Source organism: Epinephelus moara, chromosome 9 (assembly GCF_006386435.1).
Source record: "Epinephelus moara isolate mb chromosome 9, YSFRI_EMoa_1.0, whole genome shotgun sequence".
Lineage (NCBI taxonomy): Eukaryota > Metazoa > Chordata > Actinopteri > Perciformes > Serranidae > Epinephelus > Epinephelus moara.
The window spans coordinates 17,773,744-17,787,023 of record NC_065514.1 but is presented as its reverse complement, the minus strand read 5'-3'; the positions used below and the strand labels follow the sequence as shown (position 1 = coordinate 17,787,023).

Here is a 13,280-nt window from a genome sequence, read left to right as displayed (position 1 = left end):
CTGCTAGCCAACTGTCACTGCACCCTGGACGACATGGGGAAGTGCAAATTCAGCGAAAATGATGGGAATCAAGGCAGTGGACTCGAACATACAACGCAAAAAACACAAAATCAGAATTAGAAATGTTTTATTGTGGAGTGAATTTGCACTTGCAAGGAATTTGACTTGGTGATTTTAGTTTCAATTCAGACAACTCCCTCCCTTTTCTCCCCCCACAGCTACATCTGGCAGCCCGTCATGGATTTTCAAAGCTGTCTGAGCCTCTGGAGTCTTTACTAACAATCCTGGAGGGCTGTCCAGGCAAACAGAAGGGCCGAAGCCACACCCTTGGTCATCACATCCTCATGGAATTCCAGACGTGGATAAAGGAACATCCTCAGGTAGATGGAATATATAAAACAAACCTTTTTAAAGGTCTAGTGTGTAGGATTTAGTGGTATCTAGTGGCGGAGTTGCAGAATTAAATATTCCTCCATGTGCCAAGCATGTAGGAGAACTACAGTGGCTGATGTGAAAATGCAAATAGCCCTGTCTGGAGCGAAAGATAATACTGGAGCACATGGATCATTTAAAGTGGTGGTGTATATGGGACATTTTTTTTTGTCACTGACCTCCAGATGATCTCACACTTCATGGCCACACACGTATTACCACTTCCTCTATGACAGCTATGTTAGCTCCAGCAGATCCAGAGTCGTCTCATGAGTAACTTTATTTTAAAATTCTCTATCAGCAGCAATTATTGCTTTATGTTTTAGGCTCTTATTTTTTTCTGTTGTTGGTATTTTCAGTCTTAGTGTCGAGCAAGATAATGTCTTTTTCCACATTTTAAGAGTATTTTTTCTGTATAAATATTTGGTTTCTCGTCATTTTTGTCCCTCCATCAGGTGACTCTGAGCTCACTCCCAGAGCAGCAAGCAATAGCACTTCAACGGCGGGCTCTGAGCCTACTAACAGATACCCAGCCCAGCTTTGTAGACGGCCTCATAAGCATCTACCAACTCAATACCCTGGATCCAGCCACACTCCGACTGAACATCGTGAGGCTGCAGGCTCTTCACTGCTACAAAGAGGTGAGTTCCTCATTTGACATTTACATCATTTTTTTAATGCCAGAAAGATTTCACACAAAAAATTTTGACACTGAATTACACTTTGTGTTTGTCACAGGCAGCAGTGCTCAGCATAAAGCTGAACTTACAGGAAGAAGTGAATATGGAGGAGGTGTGCCAAATGTTTCTTTATTCATAAACATTGAATACATAAGCATACTTAAAATGTGTTAGATCTGATCTTTGCAAAATGGCCTCACCAAAAGCTTTCAAAATCATCACCTACAATCTTCTCCTGCAGATATGTGTACCACTGATCTTGCAGAATAAGTTGCCACTGGCAGAGTCCTTCGTCACAGGCCACAGTCATCTAGAACAACGACTGGTCACACTGCTCGACTCGTGGTGTCACCCCAGCTTCAGTGGCGAAGAGATAAGCAGGTATTGAACATATGTGAACGTGTGGGAATGTACAGCAGTGTTTCCCCTATATTAAGTTAGCAGTGGTGGTCAGTGGCGTCTTAATGATAAGCACCACTGCTAAAGATCTCCCTATACACAATTAACTCACTTCTACTACTGTTATACTATCTATGCTTTAAGCAATAAGTGTCAGGCAGGATCAAGAATTATAAAATTAACACCATCAACAGCAGATATTCTTTCTGTATAGTTTAAGGCTGATCAGAAAAGCCGATCAGATAACGTAAAATGTGCAAGACGATCTCTCTACATGCTGCTAAAATACCTTTACTGGTCTGTTGATTCTGACTAACTGTAGTTCACACTGAACATTCACTGTTAGCTCACCTACCTGTCCCAAATGCAGACACACCGTCTCTCTCTTCTCACTCGCCACACCACACTAAACGCTTCTGTAGATGCTGCAATACATTCGTCTGTTTTCTGACCGTGTTTACAATTAGCTTTGTTTTGTCCTGTATTGTACCCACATGACCGACATGGCATCTTAATGCGTACCAGCTGTCATCTGCATTTCTCCAGGATTTGAGTTGTTTTCTCTCTGCGACTGAAAATGCAGGGTTGGTTAGGGGAGACCGGTGTTAGAGTCACAACATTGGTAAAAACATTTCAAATGATGCATCTGATTTGAGCAGCATGATGTATAGGAGGCATTTTATTAAAAGTAAATTGACATCTACAACTGTGTACAAACGTGTCTTCTCATGTCAGCAGACACCCTAAATATCTTCAGGAAGTGCAAAAAAACTCATGCAATCCTCGGGGAAATACTGTACAGTATGTATGTAGGCATCAGTGTGCAGCTGTATGAAGTCATGTGGTTGTAACTGCATCTGTGTGTTTCCATAGGCAGTTCCCTCACTGCTCTGTGACCAAACAGTGCATGAGCCAGATCCACCCCAAGTTGCTCACCAAACATGTCTACAGACTCATGGAGAGGTTCAACATTGACCAAGGTGTGTAACCAGACACGTGCGTACATGTTCATGTATGGATGATCACCCAAAGGCAGAAATGATTGTGATGATCTCGTCTTTTTGACCCAGGACTGTGTCCCAACGCTCTACACAAGAGGAGGCTGGACTCTTTACGTTTCCTCATGTACAAGAGGTTTGTGGAGGTAAGTGATGCAGCAGGCTTTCTATTTCATTTAAGCATCGTAATCTTTACAAGGTATTCACATGCTACATTTTTTAATCTCCTTTGAATTAATGGCAGTGGCATTAATTTCAAGGTTGTACTCTTAACTTTAAAAGCAGTGCATGGTCTGTCAGCCTCTAATTACTTGGGAGGAATTTCCTGGATATTTCAAAATATATGTAAAAGAGGAGTGGGGACTTGGCCTCTTGTGAATAAGTGTAATGTACGTATGAGAAGCAAGAGAAGACTTAAGAAATATTTTTAAACATTTAAGCGTTAAGACAAGCTTGGCACATAAATACTGCTATGAAACATGAATAGCCCATGGGTTTTGGCTTTAGTTAATTGACCACAAAATCGTCTAAAAATTAAATTAGATGTGTTTGAATTTTGATACATTGATAAGTGCTGTGTTTTTTAAACACCAAAGCAACACTAGAGGTATTTGTTTTATTAGGTTAGTGCAGTTTTATCATAGAAAAAATAAGAGAAGCAGAAGCATGTGTCTGAGAAGTATTTATTCAGATTGTTAAGTTTTTCTTCTCAGATCTGGTATTGCCGTTGTAGTTACACATACGTCAACTTGAATCACTGATCAGAAGTCATAATCATGCGTGCTGTAGCCAATAAAAGCTTGTAAAAGATCTCAGTGGAGTCTGAGTTGATTTTTATGGTGTGATGGACAGATTCAGTTCCTGAAAACATGAGCAGATGATGGCATTAGAGGTTTTCTAAAGAAATACTTTTAAGCCCAGACTTGTGGGTGCCAGAGAAAAACACTTATTACTGTTAACATATTATTATATTTATTCACCCAACTTTATCAATAAATAAATGCAGCAGGACCTTTCACACAGGGTTCCAGTGGATCATTAGAGGTCTTAAAGGGCACTGAATTCATTATTTTGTAAAAAAAAAAAAAAAAGGCCTCATTTGGTATTAAAATGTCTTAATTCAATCTTTTAAATGTCTCAAAAGTACAAAGACCTGGGAGATAGGATTTTATGAATCTTTCTTTTCTGAGGCAGCATTGTAAAATCTTAAAATAATTGGCAGCATATATAATATGAGGGAACCAACAACACTCACGTATTGTTTCCGGCCGGAATGCTCACTGCACCCTGGACGATATCGGAAAGTGAAAATTCGACAGAAATTGGCTGTTTAATTCAGATTTTTGCGGCATGACTGAAACTGGAACAAGGCAGTGCATGAAAGGCTTGGTGTGTTTTATGCAAAAGGTTTTACAAGCCTTGCATACAGGGAATCAAAGCAGTGGAATCCCACATGCCAAGTGGTAAACGCGATCGCAATATGGACAAGGAAATATTGGAGTCAGATTTCCCAGTTACTGAATTGATTAAGAATAAATTAAAGGTACACACTGTGTATTTATTTGTATTCTGTACTCTATTTTCTTTTAGAAAAGCATGACAGAGGAGAACTGGAGCGACCATGTACAGGTAGGTGTGTAGAGATACTATACTGTCTTATTGTATTGGTATCAATAAGGTATTTAGGTTGTATTTTTTAACTGAATATATGTATTTTGTATGTATAGTACGTTGTGGCAGATGACTCTGAGCTGCAGATCCTGTTAGTGGAGATGTTGGTGAAGTACTGTGGTCTACAGAAAGCCTCTCAGTGGTCACTGAGATACAACATCCCCAGGAATCGACTTCCCTGTGGGGTATGGGAAACTCAGTGGAGTCTACCACCTGATCTACAGTGAGTTGGCCAAAATATGCATAAACATATCCTTTTATGCAACTTGCAGTATACACAGGCTGTGCTTGTTTTATATAAAGAGGCATAGCTGCAGCCTCAGAGTTTTTATCCCTGAGGTGCCATCCTGAGCATAGGTTTTATTCACTAAATACCCTGCTTACATATTGCATGTCACTCTTTTTCCTTTCTCTCATGTTTTCTGTCCACTCTCACTCTGCAATGGCTGTGTGGTGTTTTTCTTTTTCTAACAAAAATACACACATTTGTCGCCTCTGCTTAGACAGATAGGTCTGAGTGGTTCAGCACAAGCTGAGGGGTGGATACCGTCTCAGTCTCACCGTCAGAAGTTCTACCAGGTGCCGCTCACCAAGGACAAGGTTCATTTTGTGGACTCGCTGGAAACTCTTCAGAGATGTCGAAACATTGTGCTGAAGGTACAGAGAACTAAATGCTTGATTTTAAAAAAGGTTTTGTGTCTCTAAATCAACCATTAATGAGAATATTTGTATCTAATGGGAAGGCAAATGTGGTTACTATTAAAAGTATTTAATGTGAATCTTTTTTTATAGTTATTTTTACTGCTGTCTTGCTCACTCCTGTCTTTATCCTCTCTCAGGAAGGTGGTATAGTAGGAGTTGACATGGAGTGGCAGCCCACATTTGGCTGCATCTCAACTCAGAAAGTTGCCCTGATACAACTTGCAGTTTCGGACCAGGTTTTCTTATTAGACCTTTGTGTAAATGGATTCTGTCAACACCCAGACACTATCAGTTTCATCAGGAGCTTGTTCTCTGACAGAAACATCCTTAAACTGGGTAAGAAACAGACTTGATGAAAGTTAAATCAAATTTGTTTTAGGCCTTTTTGTCTATACTTCTGTCTTTTACATTTCTCCTTTGTTGCCGTTCAGGTTATGGTATGTCAGGGGATCTCAAGTGTCTCTTGGCCACCTGGCACCAGCTTTTAGAGGAGCCACTGCAGATGGAGGGGATGCTTGATCTTCTTAATATACACCAAAAGGTAACATTATCCTGTCATTCACATAACTTCATACAGACTACTTCTAAATTTATTCATGCAGTTGGTCTTATGGTGACAATAGAAAAGACACTGTTAGAGCATCAGGCCTCTTTAAAGCTGTAGTTGGCAACTTTTATGATATGAATATGAATATGAATAACTTCTCTGATATTTGCTAATATATTTGCACAAAATGAGACAGACCATCTGTGAAAAAATGGTGTTCCTCTGCCTACTCTTTTGCCTTATCTTGGTTCTTATTTTTCAGCTAAACAGTACACTAAAATATGTTTCTTGATTCATATGATTGATCGGTGTTGCCTAGTTTGACAGTTTGACAGCCGTTGAGTAGTTGTGATTGACATGAATGGCAGCTGTGTTAGAGACTCCTCGACTCTGATTTATTGTTTTCGGTGTGACAGATTCTAGTGAATGCTATTCAGGGTTCCTATGGTCATGGAAAACCTGGAAAAGTCATGGAATAACTAAAAATCTTTGAAAGTTTTGGAAAAGTCATGACATGTTTTTGGTGTGTAATGAAATCATTACACTCATGAATAAGCTTCCATGTAATGTAACAATGGCAAATTTATTTTCTGTAGCTGTTGATGTAACGTTTCATTTACTATCACGTACGTTTCTCCATTTTCTCTCAGCATCCTGCTGCCCCCACAACTTGGCCCTGGATAAGTGGTTGAAAATGGATGAATGGATGAATTGATGGATGGATGAAAAGTGTGTGGGAACCTTGGCTATAAGAAGCAGTCAGACTGTAGCTTCACTTAGTAGAAGTGTGATCCTTTACTAAATCCAGGTTTTGATTTGTTAAGTTACATCGGTATCACACTTATCTCACATACATTTTCAAGACAGCAAAAATGGCTTTATGTTACTATTTTCTGTATTTTCAATTTATTATAACTATTTCATTGCATGGTCATAACTCAGGTACACACTGCAGCTGTGGCCCAGCAGTTTGCCTGAGACATATGTAGCGAAGCTCGCAGTGTCTTAGGTGGACAGGAATGTGGAAATGGCAACATGGGTCTGTAAGTGATGAGGCTGCTTCACCATCTGCTGGAGTATGCTGCATGTTGCAGGATGTCAGGAATCCAAGAAATGAAAATTGCAAGGAATGTCTAGTTCAATAAGGAAGTTGTGGCAGGACGTTAAATGAGAAGGACTGTTTAAATTTCAAAAATGTATTACCTGGAGCCTTGTATTGTCACAATTTCTAGATAATTTTAAATTGATAAAGTTGCTTATTTCAACCATGAAGGCAGGTCTTAAGTGGAGGAACATTTAAAACAGGACCATGCTGTTTAATTTTCACTGTTATGTCTGTTACGTTTTTACAGATCCAGCGTAGAAAGGTCAACAGGGCACAAAATGGACCTAAAGAGGTGCTGGTAGGAGAGGACTCTGCAGAGAAGGGCCTCAGTCTGCTGGTACAACAGGTCCTTGGAAGGCCCCTCGACAAGACAGAGCAGATGTCCAACTGGGAGAAACGGCCACTGCGCATCAGCCAAATTAGATATGCAGGTAAGGTGTTAGGGAGACAGGGAGACAGATAGTTGCTGTTTTATTTACTATAGAATATCACAGGTTATTGTCTTATCCCTGGACAAATTGCAAACCAATAACTTTATCCCCTCTCTCTCATGTTTCTTAACTTCCGTCTAGTGGCAGATGCCCACTGTTTGCTGGATGTGTTCTCTGTCCTCTCCAGCAACCCAGTATACTTCGGGCTGCCAGCTGACTTGCGCAGCTTCTCGTCAAGCCAGTCAGAGAAAAGTGGAGATGAGAAGCAGAAGGAGAAACAAGCCAAGCAGATGAAACAGGCCCATGGCAACGAGGTCAGGAGTCAATTACTATTTTTCCAGCCGTTGCTCTTGTTGATTTGTTTAGTGATTTTTGGAAGGTTTCACTTAATACCAAATGCCTTGAGGTCTAGGATGTGAAGACAAATAAATCCATCATGGACGTTTAGACTTTTAGACACAGATTGGTTGGAATCAAGAGGGGGAAAATTTAATTAATGAGACTGTGGAAGCCGGAATCCATTAACTACTTGACCCGCTCTTGACCCTGACCTTGGCATCTTCGCGTTTGACTCTGAATAAGTGTAATATGGTTGTCCTCTCAGATTTTAATACATTTTCTGGGACTTTGTCATGAATAAACTAGGAACCAGAGGAAAAACAAGCAGGTAACTTTGTACGAGAAGGTATTTTTAATAAAAGCCACATAACTGCAACTCAAAGAGGACAGTGTATATGAGATTTGTCCTTTTATTTGCCAAATTTTTGAGAATTTAAGAGCTTTGAGCTTCCATGTGACACGATAAATACAGAGAAACTAAAGAACCTGGGTTTGAGCATCCGTCCTGCAGGGAGGGGACAATATGTGTTTGACCAAGACACTTCAGCAGTTCCTACCAGCTCCAGGGGTGCAGTTGTAAAGCTCACCCCCGTGCTTTGACCTCACTGCACTGCGGTGCAAGTGAAAAGAAAATCCCCCTGTGGGGATCAGTTAAGTATCACATTATTGTCTCTGTCCATTTAGGAATGTCAGGGGGCTCAAAGGGTCAGTCCCCCTCGCTCCGACACAGAGAAAGGCCTCCTGTGTGGCGAGAAGCCCTCAGAAGACAGCCCCCCGATGCCCCCCCAGCAGTTGCGGGTGGTGTGTGACAACATGCTGCAGGGACTCGGGAGGTACCTGCGCTGTTTAGGAGTCGATGTGATCATGTTGGAGAACACTGATGATCACAGAAGAGCAGCAAAGGTCAGTTAGCTGAAGACACACACAATATTGGTCAGTGTATATAATAAAAAATTGCTTGTTTTCAGCATTTTGACGTTTGCTTTACGCAGGGGTGTTTGTAGGATTCAAGGACATTCAGGCTTGTCCCTGACCTCTGTATGGGGGTCTGGGAGATCCTCCCCGGCACTCTTTTTTTTTGTAAACAAAATCTGTTTAGATTTTTTGATACACTCTGGCACCTTATTTACATTAAAAGTACAAAAAAAATCCCAGTGTTAATCAATTTTTACGGACCATAAATTGAGTATCGCTGTTTTGCATATTATAGATAACCAGTAATAACATCACTGCATTCAAGAGTTTATTATTTCGTTCTGGTGTGTGTTTGTTGTGTGTCAGTTAGCACAAGCTGAAGGCCGTGTCATACTCACATGTGGACAACCGTTCCAAAGTGTAAGTACGAACTAATGTGAACTCATGAACAAATCCGCAAGTGTGGTTACATTTGCATGTTCGTGTTTGCTCCATGTTTGCTTGTATACTCATGTTGCCTCTGTCTCCCCACATAGTTGCGGTCCCAGGTAGGCGAGGGTCGCTGTCTGTCCCTGGACTGTTCAGAAAAGGCCAGAGACCAGGCTGTTCGGGTCCTCCGACACTTCAACATCCAGCTAACCCCCAGCGATATATTCAGCCGCTGCCAGGTAAGGAAATTGACACTGGTTCTGAATGTATTTTTGAAATCAACTGTGTATGAACTTCAGCATCAGCTGAGTTCTGTACAAATGGTGGTTGTACAAATTAAAATAATGCCAGTGCTTATCAGTACACACAGATGAGAGAACAGTGAGCATGGAGAGTCATATAGTCACCAACAGAGGTCTAAGACAAAACAATACATTCATAAAATAACAATAACAACCATCAATCGTTTCACATACAGTACAGTACATGCATTTCTGTCTGGGCATTTAGCTGATGCATTTATACAGAACAGCGTTCATGAGAAAAGGAAAAGACTTGAGTTCCTTAATCGCGTGTGAAGCAATATAAATAGCAGTGCAATATTTCTCTGGTTTTATAACACAGCTGAACTGGTTCCTGAATTCTGAGGAAAAAAGATTGTGGTGGCTGTGGTGTTTTGTGTAATACTTAGAGAAAGGGGAAGAAATAAATATATGTGATAAGGGGAAATGGAGAAGAGGGGCTTTGAAAAAAAACCTTCATTTTACTTTCGTGAGAAAATGTAAGTAATGTGTGTATTGTACTGGATTGTTGTGGTGATAGTGACCAAAATAAAGAGATTGCAGATACAAGCAGCCAAATCAGGCTAACCTTTACTGACAGGATGGAAAAGGAGCGTGAAGTTGAAAATGCTTAACTTTCACCACGTCCAATAGACTCTATAGACTCTGGCGTATTCAAATCCGAAAAACAGAGACTGTTGAAAACGCTGCTGACTCTGTTTTGGCTTCAACACTCTGGGATTGCATTTTAGTCTGGATGGCTGGTAACAAAGACTTTTGAAAAAGATGACAGAGACACATATGTTCGTTTCCCAAACAAAACATTATAGCAAGATGTACATATCTTTTGTGATTTCCACCTTTCTTGTGTGGGCACTCTGTTCCCATTGCCAAGGCTTCCTCCTGCGATGGATAATGCCCCCAGTACCACTGTTAATATGCAGTGACTCCTAATCTGTTTTACCCTGCCTTGACCACCTTAAAAACTCATGTCTTACTTTTACTAAGTCTTACTTTTCGCCATTGCTGCTCTTCCTCCATAGAATTTCTGTAACTAAGCATCCAACTGCAGAGTAGGCAATCTGCTTCCTGTTTACACCCAGCATGTGCATTCAGTTTTCGGGGGTGTTAGGATGGATGGAGATCATTTGGAGATATAAAGCTGTTTTAAAATGAATAGCCTTGAAAGGAGTGTATATCCCATATGGCCTTAGACTGCTCGGGGACCCCAGGAGGAACTGGAGGATGTGGCTGATTAGAAACATGTCTGGGTTACGTTGTTTAGGCTGCTGCCACCACAACCTGGGTGGAAAAAGAGGGGATGGATAAGAAAATGAAAAATGTTGGGGATCTTATTCAGTGGGAAGAGTTAAACAAGAGGTCATTCTCTATCACAACCACTAGGGATCCATGAAGGAAGGGAGTTGAACCTGGAGGAAAAATTAAAAGTCTTTCAGTACCACTATTTTCTTTCCTTAATTTCAGAAACATTGCTGACTTATGTACAGATTATACTACTTGATCTTGTTTGTGGGGCTTGAAAAAAACGTTTGTTTGTTAGCCAGTCATTGTCGGATTTACGGTACCTGACCTGCAGATATCTCCATGGGTGGCTGTTTATGGAAACCTGTGTGAGCTGCTACGGCTGTGTTTGTGTTGCCTGTGCTGGCAGTTGCGATTGTGAGAGGCGTCTTTGTAGGACAGTTTCTAAACTTGGGTGTTCTGGTCTGCTCCTAGTAGGAGGCCCCAAATGTGTCAAGATACACCACTGGGTGCGTTTGTCTCAGCTCAAAAATGTTTAAAAAACCTGGACCACCTTGATGCTACCTCCTGATGATGACACAAACACACACACAGGCCAAATGGTCGTCAGCCTGACTCGTCTATTTACTGGTCACTCCTGACGTCACTTAAAGGAAGGCCAAATGTGACTTTAGTGTTACACACCACCAGTAACAGCTCTGCCTCGCATCGCTCCCATCGTTCAGACGGCAAACCTGGGAAAACTTTTGTCCTACAACCTCAACCAGGTTGTGGCTATCTCCCCCTAATTTAAAATCTGTTTTAAAAAGAATAAATGGAAATGACAGCTACCTGAAAAGCACCTACCTTTGCCCTTTTAATTAATCCTTGATAATTTGCTGGCATTTAATTTTTGAAGAACTGAAGAAGAACCGACCACCAATAATAAAAAATGAGTGTATACAAGCACCTTACCTTAACGACCCAGGTTGTATCATACGATATAAAGTGCATATTAAAATTTAGGTGTGTGTGTGTGTGTGTGTGTGTGTGTTAGGAAGAGAGTTTCACCCAGGGGCTTGCTCCGTGGCCCACCCAGGCGAAGTTAACCCCTTTGTTATCTGATTGTAAAGCTCTCTGATTAGCAATGGATGGGTTAGTTTCTCTCCTTTTGTCTCTCTGTGTTTTTCTCTCATGCGCATACACCATTGATGAATGTCATGAAGAAAGAGAAGTAAAAAAAAAAAAAAAAACACAGAAGAGAGGATTAACCACAGACTTGTGTGTCTCTCTGTGTGTGTGTGATGATTGTGCAGGGAAAGGGTTAATGTTTGTCTCTGTGTATCAATAGGCCCAACAGAGATTTTTAGAGGCATAGGAATGTGTGTCCTCTGTGGAGACCCCAAGAGGGAATGGGAGATGGAGAAGGGCCTCATCTGTATGTGTGTCCTTGTCTGCATACTTGTGTGTACTTATAAACAATGAAGTGGTGAAAACACTGCGGTTTATATGAATCACTCAATGATTCAACCTTTATTGATGGTGTTTGATGGATTTCTCTGCGACTGAATTTTCATCAGTCTGGCTTTAAAAGAATCCAACTCCAGAAAACTAAGAGTTGTTCATTAGAGATGTGCAATATATGGTTAATGTGAATTATTATGTATTGTACCGATAATGAAGCCGTTAACTTCAAAGTTGTTTGCGATTTGCCAATAAACACAGAGAAGAAGAAGCAGCGCAGTGTGCTGTTGTTGCTGGTGTGTAGATTTTTTGGTTATCGAGTCCTGCAAAGATAACGAGAAGAGGGGAAAGGTCTTCAACACATCAAAACTTCAGTCAGCTAAAAAGTCGTCATGGCAACGAATATGTATTGAAGAAATAGAGTGCTCCAGGGATGACGTTTTTCTGTAGGCCGACGCAGAAGTTAGCATCGCTCTGGTTCCCTTGTCAAAAAGCTTACAGGATTTTCTATTGGATTTTGGATTATTGCTAAAAAAAATCAGCCCTGTCAGGCCACGTTCTGTTCAGCAGGATAATCTAAACAAATGCACAGTACTTTTATGATTTTTGAAGCCTAACTGTAATAATTAGAAGTAAAAAGCTAACGTTAGGCTATAAAGGAACTACACTGTGGTCACTTTACTCAACGTCACCACCATAACAAGACTGTAAAGCCGTGTTAAACGTGGTTTGGCATGATGACATCCTGTAGTCTCATTTTGCCTCTTGTTAGCAGCCGCCTTTTGTAAGACACATAGAAGCTTCAAAGTTCATGAGTGGGGTATTTACTGATGTATTTTATGTCTTAGAACAAAACTTAAAAGTCTCTTAAGTTACTATTAACCACAGACCTTATTTCAGGCATCTAACACTAACTCATTTCCAGGTTTTAGGACTCATTCCTAGCACTCTCTATACGAAGCAGCAGCAGCCAGCGTAGGCACCAAAGAAAGTGCAGCATTGCCTGTTCAACAGGTATTTAACAACTTTTTGTCTTTTAGAAAGTTTTCTAAAGACAGCCAAAAGGCTAAAGTAGTAATAACAAAGTCACAGAATTTATGGAACTTGATGACCAGCCTTTTTCTGTCGTAGAAGTTCAAGAATTTCCACAGCTAATGGCGTATTTGGAACCCTGGTATACTCTTACAAACCTCCGCTACTTTGCAGACGTACCCCTGTCTGCTCTGTATAATATTGTCACCTCACACGTCTGGTCGATATCAGCGTGAGCACCATAAGTTTTACCACGGACATATGGACTTCTGATGTTAGTCCAGCGAGTACTTGACGGCTCAGCAGCTGGAGGAAGACTCTAACATGTTGTCTTAATAACAGTAATGTCAGGTAGATTTGATTAGGTCAGAGCTACTGAACATTAAATCATCTATCTTTGCTCACTACATCTTCACCTTTCTTACCCTCAGGTGTGCATATCATGCATTCCTATTGTTCTTTTAGAAGACACATGTACTTGTGCACTCAATGTAAAAGAGGAAGAATAATTTGAATTTGAATTTTAAGTTTTTGTTTGTTTATTTGGATCTCTTTTAGCCCACTTGGGCTATTCTTCCAAGAGTCCATAGCATAAAAACATTACAAAATAAAC

The 13,280-nt window shown here is 40.7% G+C and overlaps 1 protein-coding gene across 1 annotated transcript in view; it reads left to right on the top strand.

Annotated features, from left to right (window-relative positions):
- Positions 1-13,280, top strand: part of exd3 (exonuclease 3'-5' domain containing 3) — a 58,834-nt gene that overhangs the window by 7,605 nt on the left and 37,949 nt on the right. Inside the window, exons 4-19 of the mRNA XM_050052848.1 lie at positions 219-380; positions 888-1,073; positions 1,171-1,224; positions 1,354-1,493; positions 2,385-2,491; positions 2,582-2,655; positions 4,100-4,138; positions 4,237-4,403; positions 4,684-4,837; positions 5,020-5,218; positions 5,314-5,423; positions 6,782-6,965; positions 7,107-7,279; positions 7,989-8,207; positions 8,586-8,639; positions 8,756-8,887. Coding sequence (XP_049908805.1) covers positions 219-380; positions 888-1,073; positions 1,171-1,224; positions 1,354-1,493; positions 2,385-2,491; positions 2,582-2,655; positions 4,100-4,138; positions 4,237-4,403; positions 4,684-4,837; positions 5,020-5,218; positions 5,314-5,423; positions 6,782-6,965; positions 7,107-7,279; positions 7,989-8,207; positions 8,586-8,639; positions 8,756-8,887 — 2,154 coding nt within the window. The remainder of the gene's footprint in view (positions 1-218; positions 381-887; positions 1,074-1,170; positions 1,225-1,353; positions 1,494-2,384; positions 2,492-2,581; positions 2,656-4,099; positions 4,139-4,236; positions 4,404-4,683; positions 4,838-5,019; positions 5,219-5,313; positions 5,424-6,781; positions 6,966-7,106; positions 7,280-7,988; positions 8,208-8,585; positions 8,640-8,755; positions 8,888-13,280) is intronic.